The 24,518-nt window shown below is 39.0% G+C and overlaps 1 protein-coding gene across 2 annotated transcripts; it reads right to left on the bottom strand.

The window, feature by feature from the left end:
• Window positions 1–1,086: 1,086 nt before the first annotated feature.
• On the bottom strand, window positions 1,087–24,436 carry LOC103304393 (guanylate-binding protein 6-like). 2 transcript variants are annotated; one of them, XM_054720813.1, is made up of 10 exons: window positions 24,244–24,436; window positions 23,166–23,293; window positions 20,722–20,831; window positions 20,320–20,516; window positions 9,505–9,750; window positions 7,878–8,158; window positions 6,957–7,169; window positions 5,916–6,018; window positions 5,000–5,193; window positions 1,087–1,534 (listed from the first exon to the last, which is right to left on the bottom strand). In XM_054720813.1, exons 1-10 carry the CDS (start codon window positions 24,431–24,433, stop codon window positions 1,307–1,309), a joined length of 1,890 nt encoding a protein of 629 aa, XP_054576788.1. In that variant the 5' UTR covers window positions 24,434–24,436; the 3' UTR covers window positions 1,087–1,306. The 2 variants fall into 2 exon arrangements, with proteins under 2 accessions (XP_054576788.1, XP_054576787.1); XM_054720812.1 differs by having other exon boundaries at window positions 6,957–7,156; window positions 7,865–8,158; window positions 24,244–24,433.
• Between the last annotated feature and the right edge of the window lie 82 nt (window positions 24,437–24,518).

The following is a 24,518-nucleotide window of genomic DNA, read 5'->3' as shown; positions in this document are numbered from 1 at the left end:
TCCCAACCCTTCCCACCATGTGAAGACACAACAAGAAAGCAGCCCTCTGCAAATCAAGAAGAGAATTCAGACCAAGAACCCCCAATGCTGGCACACTGATCTCAAACTAACAGCCTCCATAACTAGAAAAAAATAAATATTTGCTTTCTAAAACACACAGTATATGGTAACTTTATATAGCAGCCTGAGCTAAGGCAAACCATGATACTGATGGCATTTACGTGCCAAAACCTGGCCTCCGTGTGACAAGGTTTATCTCCAACACCAGCAGGCCATCCAGTTCTGCAGTGGCACATGTATCTTTGGCTCTTGCTTAGAGCATAGAGGCCACCACTGCACTTTTCTCTCTCACCAGCGCATGTTCTTATGTTTGGTAATTTGTTTCTAACACCTTAGAAGTATAATTCAGGATAGGAAGTAGAAGTTACTCTAGCTGAGATTTCCAAGTGAGACAGGAAAGTGTATGTCTTAGTTTTGAAGCAAATATAATGCATTGAGAACCAGGCCTAAAAGGAAACAAGATGAGGATGCAAATTTTATACTTTGTATACTTTGGACTTAAGTTGAAATCCCTACTTTTGAAGGCTGGTTTCATTTCTAGAAGCAGAGAACTTTTATGATCTAATAGCCATTTTTTACATTTTCTTGTTATTATCATTATTTGTATTGTACTTTACATTTCTTTGTTATTTATTTATTTATGATTTTTATAGGATTCAAAAGAAAGAGTATATAATGAAAAGCATGTGACATGTTTACCCTGTTTACACTTCTTCGGAGTAGGAACTGATATTACTTCTTTGAGGGCTCCCATAGGTATTCAATGTGTACACATATCTATGATTGCACACAGTAATTACATTTTTTCCAGTAAACACATTACACACTTCTTGTGTACCTCCTTTTTTTCACTTTACAATGTATTTTAAACATTGTTGTATATTTATAAAAATAGAGCTGAATTCTCTATTTACTGGCTGCATAATATTCCAGCATGTGCACATGTTAAATTATATTACTAATTTATGTAGATGAATGTTTTAGTAGTTTCCAATCTTTTGTCATTTAAAGCAATAAGACGATGAATTGTTTGTAAGTATATTTATTTAAACATGCATATTTCATAAAGTAAACATGCTATATCAAAGCATAGGAGCATTAATTCTATCTAATGAGGGCTAGGCATTGATATCCTTTAGTAGGCACTATTTTTGTTTAAGACTTTGATGAATGAAATTGAAAAGAATATACACTAAAAACAAGCCATAGCATATATCCACATTTTATAATTTCTTTCAAAGGAGAATTATTTCTTTTTAAACAGTGAGCCAATGCCTCTCACAATATTACCAATAACTTTACCAGGAGAACACACTATTGAAAAGATCTCAGGGACAATTCTATTTATGGCTTTTTCAATCCAGGAAGAATTATCATTTTGAGTAGTATCAATTATATTTCTCAAATGATTGATCTCTGCATTCAACTCTTCAGATTTCTTTTTAAATCCTTCTCTAAGCAAATCTTCTTGAACCTAAAAAAGTGAGAATGGAAATAAAACATTTTAAATTCCCATGTTGTTTAAGAATTTCATTTTATATTTAAGAACCCTTTCCTTTCACTCTTAAAATTGTTCTCTCTTACACAATCAAGGATAATTTTGCAACAAGGAATAATCCTGTCTTGGACCTAAACACTGAAAGAAAGCATAGTTTACAGTCTTACAAATATTCACATATCGATAGGGTTTTGCTAGGAAGCTAAGCCTGCCCTGAAGACAAATGTAATGTGTGCCAGTCACAGTATCAGTTGAGAAGTAACCTTGGTTTGCTGGCACCAATTCTCAGTCCCACTTGGGATAATATGGCCAACCAAATGTAGAAATAATGAGAAATTATACATTGCGCTAGAACCCTATTATAAACACATACAGATAGCCAATAAGAAATTCTTCTTTTGCCATATGATTACTTGGGTAGACTCTCCATACCTGGGCACAGCACAGCAAGTTTGAAGCTGTCATATCCCTGTATTTTTAATCTGGACATTTCTGATAGTTTATTGTCAGCATAGATCTACCCTAGAGTCTTTGGGTGGTCATAGGGTTCCTGATAATAGGCAATGATCTTGGTAAAGCAAACCAGTTGTTGGTCATAATAAATACATGTGTTTCAAATAGCTGTTTATTCAGGCCAAATAAGTCATTTTAAAATAATGCAAAATAACACCTCAGAACCTATTTATATTGTCCAAGTATTCAGAAGTGAGATGCTTTTCCTGACCACTAATAGATGTCAAAGATATTTTTCAGGAAGAATCAAGATGGCAGCATAGGTAAATGCCTGTATTTGCTGCCTCCCACAACAACATCAAAATTACAACTGAAATACAAAACAACTATCATCCAGAATCCTGGGAAAGCTGGCTGAGTGGAAGTACTACAAATAGTGAGGTAAAAAGGAAAGCACATTGAGACTGGTAGAAAGTGTGGAGGCACAGAACAGGCTGGTCCTGTGCCGCTCTTTTAATCAGGAGGGAGATTGCCTCTGCAGAGGCCTCCTGGAGGACCAAGGAGTCCCAGCCCCACCCAGAGCTGGGGAAAGAAGTCCCTATGGGCAGTAAGAACTACAGACTGTAAAAACAAGTGTGTATTGGGGCTGAGTGACACACATGCTGCTAGAGAGCCAGCTGCTCCTCTTAAAAGGCCAGCTCCAGGTGAACTGAATTTATAAGCTCCTGCTTGTTCTGCACTCCAGTGCTGGGCGAGGCTCTGGGGGACCCAAACACATACGGGGAGAAACTGGGCTGTCTGGTTTTAGGGCAGGAACACGGGAGCAGCTTTCTTTCACATCTAGGTGCTCGCAGCAGGTGTTATTCCCAGGCTGGGACCTCCCAGTGCAGGGCTGACTAGCAGTCATTGCTGTTTGCTTCACCCTGGAGATTCCCCAAGACCAGCTCTACCCAATTTACAACCCCACCCAAGCTGTGAGCAGCAGCTTTTGCATATAAATGGCCTGTCCTTTCTCAGCCTAAAACCTGTCAAACAAGCTGCAGCTGGGTCAGGGAACCCCAAAGCTATCAATAAAAGGCCCAAGGTCAGCACCAGCACCAGCCTGCCTTGCTGCACAGCTGGACCTCATCTGGGCACTTCCAGGAGGAATCTGCAGATCTCTCTGTGCACCTCCTTGGAGATCTAAGAGCCAGTATACCAGTGGTCAGTGTGAGACCATACCAGATTACAACACTTCACATCCATAAGTGACACACTCAAAGGGCAGACACAGTGACCACCAAAGCCCCACTAAAGCAAGTCCTGCACAGCAGCTTTCCCACTGTAATTGTAGCTGGTCCCAACAGCCAATTGGCCTGGAGGTCAGTTCCTCCTAGTGATACCAACAGCAATCAAGGCTCATCTACAACAAAACTGTGTACACAACCCACAAAGGGGTGCACCAAGAGTGTCCACCTCAGGTGATTGAGGAGCCTGAGCCACTGGGCCCTATAGGACACCTACTACACGTGGCCACTCTATCAATTAAAGGAGACTTAACAGCTACCCAATACATAGAAACAAACAAAGGGAAACAGCCAAAATGTGGAGACAAAGAAACAAGTCACAAATGAAAGAAATGGAAGAAAGCAAACTACTGGATATAGAGTTCAAAACCACAGTTATAAGGTTACTCAAGAATTTTCCAGAAACCTCCAAGGACCTTCAAGGATCTTAGTGAGAATGCCCAAAAAAATGGAAAAGGACCAGTCAGAAATTAAGCATACACTGACTGAAATAAAGAATAACATACAGTGATTCAATAGTAGACTAGAGGATCCCAAGAACCAAGTCAATGATTTGAAATATGTGGAAGAAAAAAACACCCAACCAGAAGAGCAAAAAGAAAAAAGAATCCAAAAATATGAAGATAGCATAAAAAGCCTCTGGGACAACTTCAAGCATACCAACATCCAAATTATAGGGGTGCCAGAAGAAGAGAGAGAGCAGGATATTGAACACCTATTTGAAGAAATAATGACAGGAAACTTCCCCAACTTGGGGAAAGAAATAGACTTACAAGTCCAGGAAGTGTACAGAACCCCAAACAAGAAGAATCCAAAGAGGACCACACCAGGACACATCATAATTAAAATGCCAAGGGCAAAAGACAATGAGAAAATCTTAAAAGCAGCAAGAGAAAAACAGTTAGTTACCCACAAGAAAGTGCCCATACAACTGTCAGCTGATTTCTCAACAGAAACTATGCAGGCCAGAAGGGAGTGGCAAGAAATATTCAAAATGATGAATAGAAAGAATGTACAACCAAGAATACTCTACCAGCAAAACTATCATTTAGAATTGAAAGTCACATAAAGAGATTCACAGACAAGAAAAAGCTAAAGGAGTTCACCACCACCAAACCAGTATTATATGAAATATTGAAAGGTATTCTTTAAGAAGAGGAAGAAGAAAAAGGTAAAGATAAAAAATATGAACAACAAAGTGACAACAAATACATATCTATCAAAAAGTGAATCTAAAAATCAAATGAATAAAAAATCTGATGAACAAAATAAACTGGTGATTGGAAAAGAATCAGGGGCATGTAAATGAAACAGACTGATGATAGTCAGAGGAAATGGGGTGTGGAGGGTTGCGGTAAGAGATTAGACAAAGATTTTATTTGCATGTATGCAGTACTGAATGACACAGACAACAGGGTGGTGAGGGCCTGGGGTGGGGTGGGAATTGGGTGGAGGGGAGCTATGGGGGGGAAAAAGAGGGACATGTGTGATAATCTCAACAATAAAGATTTTTTTAAAAAGACAAAAAATATATATACATATATATATTTTTTTTTTTCTTACAAAGAAAGGGGTCAAGGGGAAGATTCAAGGTTTTAGCAAATCACAAGTAGGAAATGGCAATGGTGTTTCCTCCATGGTCTTGCTGTAACCTTCTCCATCCCACCTGAGCTACCAGGACAATGACCATGGCAGGTTTTACCTTCAATTTATGCTCCAACATCATATTCTGCTCTCTTAATATATTCTCTCTGTCCCTTTCCAGCTTCTCCTTCAGTTGCAATATATTTTCCTCAAGGCTCCTCTTCTGTGCCTCCATCTCCTGCTGCTGCTCCTGTAGTTTCTGTCTCAGCAGCTCCTGTTCCTTCTCAGCTGCCTCCTTCTTGGCCCGCTCCACTGCCCCAGGGAGGTTTGAGAGAGGGAAGAAAATTAGGTGAGGACTAATCTCTACCTGTGAAGCCACAGCCCACATGGCTTGGGTTCAAAGGCCTGGAGAAAGGGCTGATGCACAAATTAATACTCAAGACAAGAAATATAAATTTGGAAATTATGGAGGAAGCCAGATGTGAAGTTAGTTCAAGTGACTAAGCTCCACTGAATCTCTGCACCCTTCTTCTTTTTATTTACTAGACTATACAATTGCCTTTTAGGAATGCAAACATGCATATCAAAGGTAATGTTTAGTAAACAGCAAAAGACTATCAGGTTAGGGTGGTTGCCTTCAGCCATTCAGTCAGCAGCAGTTAATAATATGCAGATATTCAGCCTTCTGAATATCAAAACCCTATTCAGCCTTCATGACTGGACCTCTTGCATTTATATTAATTACTGTTGATCTTTGCTTCCAGCATCTACCCTCCTGAACTCTGAGAACAAACCAAACTGGAAGGGGAGGTGGAATACTCTGAATTGCTCCCTTGCCACACTATCAAGAGCACATTTCAGAGTGTAATGGGAAAGGTCCTGGCTGGCTAATGTTCCCTGGTATTTTCATAGTTAGAGAGTTATGTTCCACATAAGGAGAGAAAGCTCCTTGTTTCAGCAGGTTTTGTTCTCACAGCTGTCAAAGGACACTGCAGGTAACTGCAATCCATGGTGAGTCCAGTCCAGCCCCTTACCTGCCATGGCCTTCTCCCCATCTGTGAGCGCTTTGTCTGCCTGCAGGATGGAATTCTCTATTGCTGCCTGTGACTGCAGGAACCTCTGGAGAACCTCATTTGCCTGAGGAGACAAGAAGGAACAAAGAACTTTGATGTTCACTGGGAAGAATAGGCTTCAAAATAACTATGTCCATGTAATTTTTCCTGCCTGATTAAAACTGCATCATGTCTCCACGCAGTTTCCAATCTCATTAGAGAGACCAGAAGCTCTTCATATCCCTGAAGTCTCTCTCCTAGTGCTCCATTCTTCTATTCACTCTACATTCCAGCCAGTGAGAACCATGTTCAGTGCTGCAAAACCACTGGCTCTGGTGCTTTTGTATATTTACCTTCCAGGGAGAAATGTGTCTCCAATTAGTGTTGCTGTTCTCCTCTGACACTTGCTGGCTGTACCTTTAGGCAAGTCATTTTAACCCATCTCTGCCTCTCAATTCAGATGTGTGAAATGTTTACAAAATGTATAGATGCCTCTTAATGCTACTTGAAGGATAAAATTAAAATTATAGGGAAAGAACTCAATATTATGTCTTACCAATAAGAGTTCAATAAATATTAACTGCATTATTATCATTATTATTTTAATATCATTACTTGTTACCACCACCTATATAGCCAACTACCTCAGATTCATAAGTATTTTAACTTTGTATGCAATTGTGTATATGATTGACTTCCTTTTCTCTTTTGATCAGTCTTGAATATAAAAACTCTGACCTTAACTTATAAATTGTTTGCCTTTAACACACTGAATGTCATATTGTTTGATGGAAAATGATTATTTCTCTTCTGTCTTTTATGGATTTCAGAAATCTATATTCATTTGTGAGAATGGACATTGTGATTCTAATCAGGAAGAAAGACCAATTAATGGGCCTTTAATGCTAAAACAGTCATGATAGCACATGCCCCGATATGACCCACAACTGGTGCTGTGACCGATTTCCAGGAGACCCTCTTGACTTTAATCTGCAGGATCCCTATGCTTCCCTTATTCCTCACCTTCACTCCTTTCCTGGGCACTTGCCAGTAGTCCCGTTCAATCCTTTCCTTTGTTTCCATGTAGAGCTTGTGACCACCAGGAACAGAGAAAATGCCTGCTGAAATACTTTCCATTAGGGACTTGGAAAGCTGCTCAAGTTTATCCTGACAGTATTTAACAGATGCATCTTCATTCTGCAGCAAGAACCCATCCTTCTTATCTTTTATGATTTCCTGCAAGGAAAGTATAGAGGGCTGTCACAAAGGAGAAAGGAACAGAGGAGAAAAAATTCCAAAGAATCTGGTGGAAGGAAGTCTACCTGTGATCCTCATGAGAAAAGCATTCTGTTGAAGGACATGGAATAAAACAGGAATTACAAGACTTGATTTAATCACAACCCTGAAAATTCTATGTGAGGCAGCAGAAAGCTTCTAACCCCCTTGGGTCTCAGGTTCTTCATCAAAAATGTTGGTGTTGAATTCCCTTATCTCTATGGCTCCCTGCAGCTGTAACTTTTGTTAATTCCATCTTCAATGACACAATGATACAACAAGGAGCCATAGGAGTTGAAAATAGCCTGGTATGAGGGTCTGTTAAGAGACATTTGGTTCCTGAGAGTGGGAGATTCCTTCAAGAAAGTGACTAGGCTAGGAATGAATTTTTGGTATTCTGGGCAGGCTTGAATTCAATATAAGCATTCAGTTCAGAAAGACATCTATACTGATTATGCATCAGAGACCAGAGAAATTTTTACATAAAGTACCTGATGTTTGGTGGGGAGAGGGAGAAGAAAATACAGTCTTTTTAAACAGTATCTCTTATAAAAATCCAGACCACTGGATCCGTGAGTGAGAGAGGAGGACTGGGGTCAGAAAAGCTCTTCTAGGCTTGATTTAGAATGGAAAGGTCACAAAGGGTAAATAAATACTAAGACAAAGTACCACAAGATTTTTCTGGAATGCCTGGTTGTCATCCTTGAAGGAGTTCTCCATGAAGATTGCTATGGCTTCCTTCTCACAGGCTGCATGCTGGTCCAGTAGCTCCTGCAGGGTGTCTGTGGGGAAGCTCACTCTCTGGGCCATCTGCTCGCTGTAGTGGTTGGCTGCCTTCTGAACGGCCCCAGTGTTCTCAATTTGGGCCAGAGTCATCATCGCATTCTCCAAACAAGGCACTGCTCCACTGTTGATGGCATCCACATAAGTCACCACCAGAGTCCTTAGCCCTAATAAGCCAGGAAATTTAAGGGATATTACTCAATTGGATCTATGATTCAGCGACTATATTGCTAAATGTCTTCTGTCTTTCTGTCTCTCACAACCAAACACACAAACACACACACACACACACACACACACACACACACACACACACACACACTACTTCCTTCTACTATTATTGGTGTACGCAGATAGTTAGATATTAACAAGAGACCAGAGAGTTAATGGAATCAGATTCTGATTAAGCATGATTAAGTAGGAAAAAATAGCCTTAGAGTCACACTGGGGAGTCCACCCAGCTAACCAGGATGGGAGAAAATGGTGCAGAGGGAATTCCTTTACTAAGTACCTGAACAATAGGAGCCCAATGACCAAGCAGAACTAGGAAGCATGTGCAATAGGAGCCAAAATGTGGACCATAAGTAGGGGAGGGCACAAAACTGGGAAAAATTAAGGGAAAGAATGCCTAGGGAAAGATCACAAGCCCTGAAGAAAACAGAAAAGAAATTGGATAATTTTCAAGAAATCCTGCCCTTTCCCAAACCCAAATATATATGGGGAAGGTTAACAAATACCTCAGGGCAGTAGCTGCCCTCTAGTCTGCCAGCTCTCTGTCTCCCTGAGAGTGTACTTTGCTTTTCACTTTAATAAGCCTTGCCATTATCGCTTAAAACTCCTCCTACAACAGGGTCCCTGAAATTCCTTTCTCACAACACCATAATAGAAGAACATATTTCCTCCAGTAACAATACTGTTCCATTGACTCTTAATTTTTATGTTTCTTTAAATCACAAGGCTAAAATAATTCAATATTCACCTTTATCTAACATATTAAAAGATATCTGGAAAACATAATTTCCCATTGAAAATCTTAGAAGCAAAGTGCTTACATAGGTAGACAGATGAGGCTGCGTAAATGTGATCCTATATTCTTCTGAATTCTGAAGCTTCCTGTAAATTTTCAGAGCTTTATGGGCTAAGATGCATTATTAAATTGCTCTAAATGCCCAAAATATATTTTGTATTCTTCTTGCAAATCTCATTCATTATAAAGGACTTCAATTAAGGAAATAGTGTAATCTGTTTTTTATCCCCAGTTAGTGATTCATTTTTAGTAGATGTTTTATATCTATGGATACTGCAGATTTTGCTGTCAAAGGTTGTAATTTTGGAGATGAATTTATGAACACCCAAAAGTGTGATACGTATACATGTGTCTTCATGGAGTATGAATATCTATGTGTTTGATTCCACATAATTCTATATAAAATCAAAAGGAAATCCTAGAGAACACATCCTATAATATATTCAACAAATATTAGACCCCACAAAATGTGAAATGGAGACTCACGTTTCCCAGTGACCATGATTCCCTCTCTGAGGGTCTTGGTTCTCCCCTGGGTGAAGATGTATGAACAGAAATTCTTTATTTGTTCCTTGAAGTTAGAATCCAGTTGGTTGTCTGCAACCTTCTCAATATTGGCTAGGAGTTTTTTGTCATTTGTTGGCCGATCAAAGACAAAACACTTCCGTCTTGGAAAGAAATGCCGGATGCACTCTCTAGGGAGATTAGATATTTGAGCTTTGTGATTCATGCCTGAAAGATTAAAACAAACAAAAACAAAAACAGGTATTATAGTAAAAGCAGTCTGAGGACTAGGGACCTAAAGATTTTCATGACAGGGATTTTTGTATCTTTGCGGCATTCTCTCTGTATAACTTGTTTATAACTCCTTTAGCATGGACATCCAAATGCTTCTTCAACATCAAATTTACCAATAATTCAACTCTGGGGGAAAATTTTGGAAGAGATTAAATATGCCTAGAAAACAACAACAAACTATTGCTGTTATCAGACTTAAAAATTGTAGAGTATTGTCTATATTGTCAATATTAGCTACTGAATGAATAACAGAAACATGGGTCAAATGTAAGTTTTTGGTCTACTTGATCCCATGGTAAATGAAGCTGTGGATCACAATGAAGAGCCCTAACAAGACTTAATGAAGCAATGTTAGAAATAACACCAGATTATCTAAGGAAAACTGTTTAGATGCTAAAAATAATGTGGACAGCATTAGCTTTTTTAAAAAAAATTAAAACCCCTGAAAAGTGAAGAGTAAATATAGCTAAAACATAATTTTAAGATATCACCATTAGTCACTAAATTCTTTAAGGTAAAGAACTATATTTCATTTGATAGCTTTGCTGTTGTGTTTAGCCCATTTCTCACTGTTTTGAGAAACCATAAATAGAAACATGAAATCAAGAATGTATAAATCAGAAGTGGTATTTCTTCCAAAGTTTCATCAGATACCTACATGCCCATGTAAACATAACCCATTCAAATATTTTTATTATTTTGAAATTGTAGCATGAATAAATATGTGGAAATTGAAAAAAGGCTATAATACAGATAGAAAGAATTAACATAATTAAAATGTCTAAAATGCCCAGAGAAATCTATAGATTCAACACAATCCCTCTCAAAATACCATTGGTGTTTTTCAAATCACTACAATAAATAATCCAAAAATGTATATAAAACCATAAAAGATCCTGAGTAGCCACAGAAATACTGAGAAAGAAGGACGAAGTTGGAGGTATCATGCTACCTGATATCAAACTATAATACAACTAGGCAGCTGCATGAAATTCGTGCAGAGGGGCGGAGGGTCCATCAGCCCAGCCTGCACCTTTTCTAATCCGGGACCTCTCGGGGGATGTCCGACTGCCTCTCACAATCTGTGACTGCTGGCTCCTAACTGCTCGCCTGCCTGCTTGACTGATCACCCCTAATCCCTCTGCCTGCCTGCCTGATTGCCCCTAACTGCTCCCTTACTGACCTGATCTGCCCTAACTGTTCCCCTGCTGGCCTGATTGCCACTAATTGCCTCTGCCTCGCCCCACAACCAGGACCCAGGATTCCCTCCTCCAGCTAGTCTCAGGCATCTGGGACCCAGGCCAGCTTCACCCAGGCCAGCCACAGCTTCAGGGGACCATGAGTGGGCAGCTTGCCCGGGCCACAGCCACAGGTGCCCAGGACCACGGGGCAGGCAACCTGTCCCTCTCCTGGGCCACAGCCACAGGTGCTGGTGTCCAGGACCATGGATTGGGCAACTTGTCCCTCTCCTGTGCTGCAGGTGCAGACACAGCCATTGGTGCCCAGGACTGTGGCACATGCAGCTTGTCCCTCTCTTGTTAATACCCTGGGACCATGGGGCGGGTGGCTTGTCCCTCTCCCAGGCCACAGCCCCAGCCACTGATGCCCGGGACCTCGGGGCAGGAAGCTTGTTTCTCTCCTTGTTTCTCTCCCGGGCCACAGGCGCAGCCACTGGCACCCAGGACTGCAGGGCAGGTGGCTTTTTCCTCCCCCAGGCCGCAGGCACAAATGCAGCTATTGGCACCCAGGACTGCGGGTAAGGCGGCTTGTCCCTCTCCCAGGCTGTAGGCGCAGGTGCAGTCGCAGCTGCTGGAGCCCAGGATCTTGGGGCAGGTGGCTTGTCCCTCTCTTGGGCTGTAGCCTGGCTGTTGCCCATTCTTCTCTCACAAGCTCATTTGTGCCTGGCTGGTCCCCATTCCTCTCTCCCCAATTCATTTGTGCCTGGCTGGTCCCCATCCCTCTCTCCCCAGTGTTGAGTGAGCAGTTCCAGCTCAAGGGCAAGGGCATGAGGGCATGATGACCATTTGTATATTAGCTCTTCATTATATAGGATGCTATGGTAATTAAAACAGCATAGTGCTGGAATAAAAACAGACAAATAGATCAATGGAACATGACAGAGTTCAGAAATAAACCCACACAAATATGATCAAGTAATAGATGACAAAGGAGGCAAAACAATATACAATGGGGTAAAGACAGTTTATTCAATACATGATGTGGAGAAAAATTGGACAAATACCCGCCAAAAAAAAAAAAAAAAGGAACTATATGACCTTCTTACACTATATACCAGAATAAGCTCAAAATGGATTAAAGGCTTAAATGTTAAGACTCAAAATCATAAAACTACTAGAAGAAAACATAGAAAGTAAAATCTCAGGTATTTTTCTTAGCAATGTATTTCTTTTTATATCTCTCCTCTGGTAAGGGAAACAAAATAAATAAACAAATGGGACTACAGCAAGCTAAATAGTTTTTGTACAGCAAAGGAAGCCATAAGCAAACAAACAACCAGCTGAATGGGAGAACATATTCTCCAATGACACATCTGATAAGGTGTTAATAACCAAAATTTATAAAGAACTTATACTATTCACCATAGGAACAAACAATCTGATTTAAAAGTGAGCAGAGGACCTGAATAAAAACTTCTCCAAAAAGGACATACTGGTGGCCAATACAGGTGTGAAAAGATGTACAACATCACTAATCATCAAAGATATGCAAATTAAAACCACAATGAGATATCACATCATGCCTGTCCAAAAGGCTCTCATCAATAAACCAGCAAACAATAAGTGTTGGCACTATTGGTTGGTATGCATATTTGTAAAGTTACTATGGAAAAGAGAATGGAGGTTTCTCCAAAGAATTAAAAATAGAACTACCTTATGGCCCAGTGACTTCACTTCTGATTATATATCTGAAGAAATCCAAAACACTAATTCAAAAGAATATATGACTCCTATTTTCATTGTAGCATTATTTACAATAGCCAGGATATGAAAGTAACCTAAGTGCCCCAAAAGAGATAAGTAGATAAAGAATAGATAGTAATATACAAAATGAAATACTACTCAATGATTAAAAAAAAATAATGAAATCGTATCATTTGAGATAGCATGGATGAATCTAGAGAGTACTGTGCTCAGTGAAATAAGTTAGACAGAAAAAGACAAATATCATATGACTTCACTTATCTGTGAATTCTAAAGAACAAAATAAACAAACAAAATTGATACAGACTAATACATATAGAAAAAAATGTTGATGGCTGCATGAGGAGAGTGGGGTTGAAAAAAGTGAAGGCATTAACAAATACAAGTTGGTAGTTACAAAATATTCATGGGGATGTAAAAAACAGCATATGGAATATAGTTAATAATGTAATATCTATGCATGGTGCCAGGTGGCTACTTGAAATATAAGGGGGATCTTGTTGTAAAGTATGTGTTATCTAACTACTATGCTATATATTTGAAAATAATACAAAATGATATTGAGTGTAAACTACAATTGAAAATAGGTGTCAGTGAGTGAGGGACATTTAAATCCAGCAGGAATATCAGAGGCTGGCAGAACGGGCTCTCCTGGACAGGGAGCACCTACCATCGCTGTCGTGGGCACTCCCTGGGCTACAGTGTCCGGGCACAGAGCCCTTGCCATCTTGAAGGGAACAGCAGCCTCTTCTGGGAATTCATCAGCACCACCACCCAGATTGGCCTTAGACCCTGCCCCGACCCTTCAGCCACTCCAGTCAATATCCTGCTGTCCTACCCACAGACCTGCAGACCATAGGACTTCCACCTCCAAGGGTGCACAACTCCTGAGCAGTAAATGTGACTTCCCTATCCCTGGCTGCTGACTTCCAGACACCACTTGCACCTTTCCAGCACACAGGCCTCCTGAGCCCACTGCCTCAAAGGTGGCTCTTTGGTGTCGCTATGAGCCCCCGCTGGGTGTGCTTGTATCCAAACAAAGGTGCACACTCTGGCAGTAGAAATTGGGACTACCCCCTTCCTTGCTGCCTGCCCACAGACATGGCAGGTCATGCAGCTTCAAGGCTAGGGCCCCTCTGAATGCTCCGCCTTGGCAAACAGCCCCTGGGTGCCTCTGTGAGCTGCCGCTGGGTGCACAAATCCAATCAAGGGTGCAAAGTCCCAGTAGCAAAAATCTTCCCAATCCACAGCTGATGACTGCCAGACACCAAATCATGCCTTTCCAGAGCATAGGAAGGCAGCACTAAAAACCAGTAACTTGACTCTTGGCATGCACATGATAGGACTCTATTTCTCATCGCATGCACACGGGATCCCTGATTCTCAGTGCATGCACACTGAGTGCCTGTGACTCCAATTCATGGCACATACGCACACAGGGACCCTGATTCTCAGCTCGAGGCAACACCAAGCTACAGAGACTCAGAAACTCAATTCTCAGCATGTGCACACAGGGACGTTAACTCCTGGTGCATGCCAGGGGACTCTGATTTTGGGTGCACAAACGCAGGGACTTATTTTTTTCAGTGTGGCACATGCAGTTTCCCTGATTCTAGGTGCATGCACAAGGTCACACTGAACATCACTGACTCTGATTCATGGAGCACGTGGCACCCACTGACCCATGGCAGCCACAAGTCTCAGTATCAGAGCTCTTCAGTGACACTCAGGTGGTGCAACGTTCCCACTGCACACAGCTCAGGCCCCTGCAACTTGGCATTTGGACCTTCTGGCAATAGCTAGAATGGGAAGACAAGGAAACAATCCCCAGAGGAAAGAAAAAGAGGAATCACCATGAAAGGAAATAAGTGAAATGGAGGCATGCCATATGACAGAAAAAGAATTAAGAGTAATAGTCATATAGTTCATAAACCAGATGGACATGAAAATCAACAACGTATCCAAAAATCAGGAAGAAATCAAAAGTGATATAGCTACAATCAAAAACACCATGGAAGGTTTCAAGAGTAGACTAGAGGAAGCAGAGGACCAAATTAGTGAGTTAGAAGATAAGGTAGAAAAACAAGCCAATCTGAACACCAACTGGAGAAAAAAATTAAAAAGCAGGAGGAAAGCCTAAGGGAGCTTTGCGACAACATGAAATGAAGTAACATACATATAATAGAGGTACAAGAAGGACAAGAAGAGGAGCAAGGATTAGAGAATCTATTTAAAGAAATAATGACAGAAAACTTCCCTGATATGGGGAAGAAAAAAGTCACACAAGTACAGAGAGTTCCAAGCAAGATGAATCCCAAAAGAACCACACCAAGACGCGTCATAATTACAATGGCAAATGTTAACGACAAAGAGAGAATCTTAACCCTTTGCACTCGCTTGCTTTTTTCTCAATTCCTTTATTCTAATGCTAACCGTGTCGAGTCACACTCGCCATTCGAGTGCAAAAGGTTAAAGGCTACAAGAGAGAGACAGAAAGTTACCTACAAAGGATCCCTCCTTAGATTATCAAATGATTTCTCAACAGAAACACACCAAGCTAGAAGAGAATGGAAGCAGTATACAAAGTGATGCAAAGCAAAGGACTGAATCCAAGAATACTCTACCCAGCAAGACTATCAATCAAAATTGAAGGGGAAATCAGCAACTTTGTAGAGAAAAAAAAATGGTAAGGGAGTTTATCACTATCAAGCCAGCAATGCAAGAAATGCTAAAGGGAATGATGTAAAGAGAAGAAATAGACAGGGAGGAAGGAACCCAGGCATAAAGTACAGATATGGCTACAAACAAGTACCTATCAGTAATAACATTAAACTTAAGTGGATTCAATGCTCCAATCAAAAGACATGGAGTGACTGAATGGATAAGAAAACATGACCCATATATATGCTGTCTACAGGAGACCTACCTCAGAACAAAGGACAAACACAGGCTGAAAGTGAGGGGGTGGAAAAATATCTATCAGACAAATGGAAATGAAAAAATGCTGGGGTAGCAATACTTATATCTGACAAATTAGACCTCAAAGTGAAAACCATAACAAGAGACAAGGAAGGCCACTTCATAATTTTAAAGAGATCGGTACCACAAGAGGATATAACTCTGGTAAACATATATGCTCCCAATGCAGGAGGACCAAAATACATTTTTTTAAAAAACTTTTGGAAGATATCAGGGGAGAGAGTGACAGCAATACAATCATAGTAGGAGACTTTAATATCCCATTAATATAACTGGATAAATCCTCTAGATGAAAAATCAGCAAAGAAGCAGCAATCCTAAATGGTTCACTAGATCAGATGGACTTAATTGACATCTTTAGAACATTCCACCCTAAAACTACAGAATATGCATTCTTCTCAAGCACACATGGGACATTTTAAGAAAGACCACATATTGGGACACAGGCAAAGTCTCTCCAAGTTCAAGAAGATTGAAATCATATCAAGCATCTTCTCAGATCACAATGGCATAAAATTAGAAATCAACTACAATAAAAACAATCACAAAACTTCAAACACTTGGAGGCTGAATAGCATACTATTAAACAATGATTGGGTTACCAAAGAGATCAAAGAAGAAATAAAAAACATCCTAGAAACAAACAACAATAAAATCACAACAATCCAAAATCTATGGGACACAGTGAAAGCAGTCCTGAGAGAAAAGTTTATAGCTCTTCAGGCCTACCTCAACCCCACCCCCCCACAAAAAAAAAAAAGAAAAAAGAAAGAGTGATAATAAACAATCTCACTCTGCAACATGAAGAATTAGAAAGAAAGCAACAAGAAAAGCCCAGAGTGAGCAGATGGAAGGAAATTATAAAGATCAGAGCAGAAATAAATGACATAGAGACTAAAAAAAACAATACAAAAGAGCAATAAAACCAAGAGCTGGTTCTTTGGAAGGATAAACAAGATTGATGAACCTCTGGCCAGGCTCACCAAGAACCAAAGAGAGAAGACCCAAATAAACAAAATCAGAAACGAAAGAGGCGAAATAACAACAGACCCCACATAAATATGAAGGATTGGAAAAAAAAACAAAAAACTATGAACAACTCTATTCCAACAAACTGGTCAACCTAGAAGAAATGCACATGACAGAAACATAAGACCTTCCAAAAATCATGCAGGAGGAATCAAAAAATCTGAATAGGTCGATAACTATGGAGGAAATTGAAGCAGTAATAAAAAAAAACTTCCAACAATCAAAAAACCTGGACCAGACGGCTTCACAGGGGAGTTTTATCAAACATTCAAAAAAGAAATAAAAGCTATTCTCCTCAGACTATTCCAAACAATTCAAGAGGAGGAAATACTTCCAAGCTCTATCTAGGAAGCCAGCCATTACCCAAATCCCACAACCAGATAAAGACAATACAAAGAAATAGACAGGCTAATATCCCTAATGAACATAGACACCAAAATTCGCAACACAATTCTAGCAAATCCAATCCAGCATTACATTAAAAAGATCATACAACATGACCAAGTGAGATATATTCCGGGGATGCAAGGATAGTACAATATCCACAAATCAATAAACATATACACCACATAAACAAACTGAGAGGTAAAAACCATATACTCATATCTATTGATGCAGAAAAAGCATTTGACAAAATCCAACACCCTTTCTTGATAAAAACGCTCAGCAAGATGGGAAGAGAAGGATCATACCTCAACATAATAAAAGCCTTATATGACAAACCCACAGCCAACATCATACTCAATGATCAAAAACTAAAACCATTTCCCCTAAGAACAGGAACAAGACAGGGATGCCCACTCTCACCACTCATATTCAATATAATACTGGAAGTACTAGCCATTGTGATCAGACAAGAAAAAGAAATAAAAGGCATCCAAATTGGAAAAGAAGAAGTAAAACTGTCCTTATTCACAGATGAAATGATATTGTATATAGAAAACCCCAAAGACTCTATAAAAAAACTACTAGACTTAGTAAATGAATTCAGCAATGTAGCAGGAAACAAAATTAACACCTAGAAGTCTATGGCTTTTCTATATACAAATAATGAACTCACAGAAAAAGAAACTAAAAAAGAAATCCCATTTACCATTGCAACAACAACAACAACAACAAAAATTAAGATACCTAGGAATAAATTTAACCAAGGAGATAAAGGACCTGTACTCAGAAAATTTCAGAACACTGAAAAACATGATAGAGGAAGACATGAACAAATGGAAGAATATACTATGTTCATGGATTGGTAGAATCAAGATCATAAAAATGACCATACTACCCAAACCAATCTATAAATTAATGCAATCCCCATGAAATACCAACTACATACTTCAATGACCTAACACAGACTCTCCAAAAATTCATCCGAATTAAAAAGATACTGAATAGCTACAGCAATCCTGAGAAAGAAGAACAAAGTAGGAGGGATCGCAATACCAGACATCAAACTATATTACAAAGTCACTGTTCTCAAAGCTGCCTGGTACTGGCACAAGAACAGACATATAGACCAATGGAACAGAACAGAAAACGCAGAAATGGACACATGCCATTATGCTCAATTAATTTTTTACAAAGGAGGCAAGAGCATACAATGGAGTCAAGATATTCTCTTCAATAAATGTTACAGGGAAAATTAATTGGACAGATACATGCAAAAAAATTAAACTAGTCCACCAAATTACACCATACACAAAATAAACTCAAAATGGATAAAGGTCTTAAATGTAAGATGGGAAACCATAAAAATCTTAGAAGAGGCCATAGGCACCAAAGTAGCAGACATTTTTCAAAGCAATATTTTTATTGATACAGCTCCTAGGGCAATGGAAACTAAGGAGAAAATAAACAAATTGGACTACATCAAAATAAAAAGCTTCTGCACAGCAAAAGAAACCATCAACAAAACAACAAGAAAGCCCACTGCATGGGAGAACATATTTGCCAATGTTATCTCTGACAAGGGTTTAATCTCCAACATTTACAGGGAACTCATACAACTTAACAAAAGGAAGATAAACAATCCAATCAAAAAATGGGCAAATGTCCTAAATAGACACTTTTCAAAAGAGGACATACAGAAGACCAAATGACATATGAAAACATGTTCAAAATCACTAATCATCCAAGACATGCAAATCAAAACAACAATGAGATACCATCTCACACCTGCCAAAATGGCTATCATCAACAAATCAACAAACAACAAGTGTTGGCGAGGATGTGGAGAAAAAGGAACCCTCCTTCACTCATGGTGGGAATGCAGACTGATGCAGCCACTGTAGAAAGCAGTATGGTATTTCCTTAAAAAAATTAAAAATGGAACTTCCATTTGACCCAGTAATACCACTTCTAGGAATATATCCCAAGAAAACAGAAACACCAATCAGAAAGGTTATATGCACCCCTAAGTTTATAGCAGCACAATTTACAATAGCTAAGATTTGGAAACAGCCTAAATGCCTATCAGCAGATGAGTGGATTAGAAAACTTTGGTACATCTACACAATGGAATACTAAGCTGCTATAAAAAAGAAGGAATTCCTACCATTTGCAACAGCATGTATGGAACTGGAGAGCATTATGCTAAGTGAAATAAGCCAGTCGGTGAAAGATAAATACCACATGATCTCAGTCATTTGTGGAATATAAAGAACATTATAAACTCATGAACAAAAATAGATACAGAGGCACAGAAGCATCAAACAGACTGTCAAACTACAGCAGGAAGGCAGGGGAGGGTTGGCGGTGGGGGATAGATCAACCAAAGGACTTGTATGCATGCATATAAGCATAACCAATGGACACAAGACAGTGGGGAGGGAGGGCGTGGACGGCATGTGCCAGAGGATAGGGGAGTCTGGGGGAAGGTCAATGGGGAAAAAAAAGGAGACATAAGTACTACTATTTGTAATACTTTAAACAATAAAATAAAATTTAAAATAAGAAAATAAAATTATCTTTAAAAATCTTTGATTTAGAAATTAAAATTATATTCTGATAATTATAAAAAATTACACAAATGGGTAGATTGAAACACAAAATATACTACTTCAGGTTTATGAAAACATAAAGTCATTTTTATAAATAACATACATATAAAGATATTAGAAAATTATATGCCCATGTTTAGAAGACTTATGTCTAATTACATGAAAGATATTTTTTCATTAGTAGGCTTTTTATTGTAATTTTATGCCAAACAAGTATTTGATCAGCTGTTTTCCTCAACACAGAAAAGCAGAAGCTTAAATAATAAACATAAGTACCTGCTCTTTAGAAGGCTTTAGCAGCACTGTTTTCAAAATTACAATTGGATTCTAAATTACAATGTATAAAGAACAAATGGGTTATGAATAGTTTTACTCTACTTTATGATAAACTTTTCTCAAGTGAACTTAAACTCCAGTCCATAGACCTTTTCAACCCATTCCCAGCCACTGTTTCTGCAGACTTCTTCTAGTCTCAAGTACAAATGCAACTTCAGACATGATGTTTAGTACCTCCCACCCTGTATTGGACCATCCACTGCCCAGCTACACTATGTTACCTAGAACCAGCTTCAAGGCATTCTCCAGGTACTCATCTGCTGTGATAGGGTGGCCATTTAACTTCAGCTCCAGGGTGAAATCCCGTACGGCCCAGATAAAGTCTGGAAAGAAACTCACAAACTCTATTGAATCTTCTATTCCATCTGATTTAGGAGAGGACTTTGCCCTGATGAGTTCTGTCAGCTCTGTCACATAACTAGGACCTGGCTAAGGAAAATAAACTTTTTACCCACAATTTCCATATTTCAATAATTAAAAAAAATAGTATTACAAACACTCTCTTTCACTCTGGTTCCTTTTGGTCTACCAAAAGCAACTAAGTGAGAGGAAAGGAAAAACTGACTGGATCTCCATTCCCACAGCCTCCATGACACATGGAGGTTGGGTTCCTGGAAGGATACTGCAGCTGCTCCAGGGCCTGGTGGTTGATGGTGCTCAGGCTGTTGTAGACGAAGCTGCTACACAGAAGCACGGCCAGGGCAAAGATCCACGAGTCATTCTTAGGGTCGCCCTGGAAGTACATTATGGCAAGACATTTAGGGGTTTACCCTATAGAAATTCATTCAGACACTAAGTCTAACAGTCCTTCCTTTTATTTCAGATAATGTACTCACCATGCAAACAAGTTAGTTTGAAGACGGGAATAAATATAGATATGAGCTTTAGCAATTACAAAAACATTACTTGTGACTGTGATTTTTGTCATCACAGGGTTTTCTTTTTAATGAATTGGATGAAATAAAATAATGTATAAAATAACTTAGTGCAGCACCTGGTGTGCTATTACGTTAAGTCCGTGGTTGGCAAACCGGCTTGCAAGCCACATGTGGCTCTTTGGCCCCTTGAGTGTGGCTCTTCCACAAAATACCATGGCCTAGGCGAGTCTATTTTGAAGAAGTGGCATTAGAAGAAGTTTAAGTTTAAAATATTTGGCTCTCAAAAGGAATTTCAATCGTTGTACTGTTGATATTTGGCTTTGTTGACTAATGAGTTTGCCGACCACTTCGTTAAATGAACGGTGTTAGTACATATTTATTCTACATATAGTTTTGGTCATGGACTATATAAAATATTCCATAGTTAACATAACTAGAGATATATTCAAGCAATGTTTATGGGATGCTACTGAATATTTCCACTGTTGTTAAAATTAAAAAGCAGTTTAAAATGACAAATATTACTTTCAAGGTGACTATTTCAAAGCCATGAAGACTATAGCAAGAAATATAACAAGAATAATATCTACAGGATGCTTTCATCAAAGTAATGTATATAAGCATTGGAACCTGTAGCTATAATAGTAAATTAAGGTTGGAGGGAGGAAAGAGATCAACCAAGGAACTTATATGCATATATGCGCAAAACATGGACACTGACAATAGCATGCTGAAGGCCTGCAGAGGGATAGGTGTGGGGAAGACGTGGTCAATAGGAGGGGAAGAAGAGAAAAATGTGTAATACTTTCAATAATAAATATAAATTTTAAGAAGTATTAAATTAAAATTTACAAGTCTGTCATGGAAGACCAGAGCTCTGAAAGCTGTAACATTTTACATAACATGAAGTCTTCCTCAGCACCTTGATTGAAAATTAAAGACTTAGTAGAGTATGACTTTGAATAAATGAGGGTATCCTGCACATGGAAAGACCCCCAGAAGCAAAAGTAGACACGGCAGCATACAGAAGTCTTTTCAATAAAAGTAGTTATTTGATCTGACTGGAACAGAGGGTAGGTCAAGAAGTTAAAGCTCAATAGTGAGCCTACTGCAACCAGATGAAGGACCTTAACGAAGGGGTTAATTTGTTCATATAAAACACAGCAGGTCTAAATAACGGCACAATACAGAATTTTCGTTCTATTATAAACACTGTCTAAAGTTGTTCCCCAGAGCAAAAGTGGAAAATACCTAGAAAATTTTGATACCTAGAAAAAATACCTAGAAAAAATGATATGTCCATTTATATTCCAAACCCCAATTTTAAAAAATGATTATAATAAGAAGTGGCACTTATTACAAACAGTAGGTTATTTAATATATTTTATTGATATTTTACAGAGAGGAAGAGAGAGGGATAGAGAGTTAGAAACATCGATCAGCTGCCTCTTGCACACCCCCTACTGGGGATGTGCCCACAACCAAGGTACATGCCCTTGACTGGAATCGAACCTGGGACCCTTGAGTCCGCAGGCCAACGCTCTATCCGCAGGCCGACACTCTATCCGCTGAGCCAAACCGGTTTTGGCAACAAACAATAGGTTATTTAGACAGTAAGACTGTTTGATATATAAAAATAAACACAAAATTTCTAAGTCTTTTTTGGGTAGAAATAGAAAGTTGTAGAAATTTAGGTACTATTTTCAAATAAGTCTCAAACTAAAGCAGAAAAGGAGAAATCATTCATTTTACCCTTTACTAGAAAACTAAAATATCAAAGACCCATCTTAAAATGTTGTAGGACAATCACATGCTTTTACAGAGCTATCTCATTCAGAGGTGTCTCAAGTCTTCCATAATGCTTGGTGAGTACTTGGTGAACTTCACCATAGGACTGCAGACTTTTTGAGGGCAGGGCTTTTACAGTACTAACTAGAGACCTGAGAATATAGTGCTCAGCAATTGTTTATTAAATTGAATCAAATTATTCATGCACTGCTGAAAAATAAAAGAAAATTTCCTCAATGTAGCATGACACCTTACCTAGAAATAAGAGTCAGACAATCGAGCCTTTGCCTGATATATAGTTCGATTTCTTGATTTCACAAGTAGATGAAGCAGTTAAGTTAAAGAGATCATTATGAGACTATCCAGAATGAAACCATTTTATCTGTGACTCTCTGCCTTACCTTTTCCACATCGCCCAGGCCCTCGGTGTCTAGAAGGACCAGAGTGCAATCAGACTTATAGGGGTGAGGCACACACCACATCCAGATGCCCTTGGTTTGAGACTGCACCGTAGAGCCCAGAGGGAAACCTATAAAGGAAGGGGAGACCCAAACCACAGTGACGATAGACAATCTAAGTAGACAAGGGACTACAAAGTCAGATGTTTTTGGAATGGAAGTACCCCAGAATATCAGATAGTGCTTTTTCTATTTTGTAAGAATGCTTTACTTTGTGTGTCATCTATTTGAAGGAGGAGATGAATGTTAACTGTGAAAATGACACCCAACAAGAGCTCAAAATGGAGGTGAAGTGCATCCACAAATCAGACATAATGAAGGTCACTGAATACTATATAAGAGCATTTTAAAGAATGGTCCAGTAAAGGCCAAATAGAAGTGGATAGAAGAGAGATGTCTAAAGAAAAAGAAATTCAGAGATTATTTTTCCAATCAAAGTGATAAAAATAAAAATGGCAAATGGTGTGGGAGAGGTTGTTAACCACAATGGGATGTGAACAAACAAAAATATTTAAGCATTATGATAGATATGCAATTATCTTTACATATTCATGGGAAAAGCAAAATTCTATAGAGAAAGCAATACATGTTATGAGCAAGAGAGGAGGCACAATTTCAAGACCCCAGTGTTGGCACAGGTAAAAGAAGGAATGTATGCATTACTAGGAGGGATTTTCCTTAACAAAAGTAAAACTATAAGTATGGTAATATAATAAATTAAGGTAATAATTTAGTGATGAGAATTAGACTTAGAAGTTTGGTTTATTGAGAGGAGTTTAGTTCTTTCTTCATGTAACCAGGGAAGAAAATTAATAAGCTGTGATTTAGTTAGAGTAAAAACAATTGGCCCTGGCCTGAGATAACACTCATTAAGGTCATAATTTATTAGTAAGAATTAGAATTAGTAGATTGTTTTATTGAAAGAAATTTAGCTCTTTCTTCATGTGACTAGTGAAGAAAACTAAGAAACTGTGATATAGCTAGAGTCAAAGAATTGTCCTCTGCCTGAGACAACACTCACCGTGATTCTGTCCTGCAAGCTGATTCATCAAGTAGGATTTGCCTGTACGATACAGTCCTGCAATGGCCACGACCACCACTGGCTGAGAAATCTGGTCAAGAATCTCTAGAGCTTTCTGATTCACTGACAGATGCTCATTGTTGTTTTCCACCAGACAAATGGGGGCCATCATGTTGGGTCTAGATGCCATGGCAACCTGGCAACTTAGAAGAACATCCCAGTGAAAATAAGCTTACCATGTTATTCTTTGAGGCAGAGTTGTGCAAAGCATCCAC

Source organism: Eptesicus fuscus, chromosome 9, assembly GCF_027574615.1.
Source record: "Eptesicus fuscus isolate TK198812 chromosome 9, DD_ASM_mEF_20220401, whole genome shotgun sequence".
Taxonomy (NCBI): Eukaryota; Metazoa; Chordata; class Mammalia; order Chiroptera; family Vespertilionidae; genus Eptesicus; species Eptesicus fuscus.
Note: the sequence above shows the minus strand (reverse complement) of the source record. Positions and strands in the feature narration are given on the sequence as shown.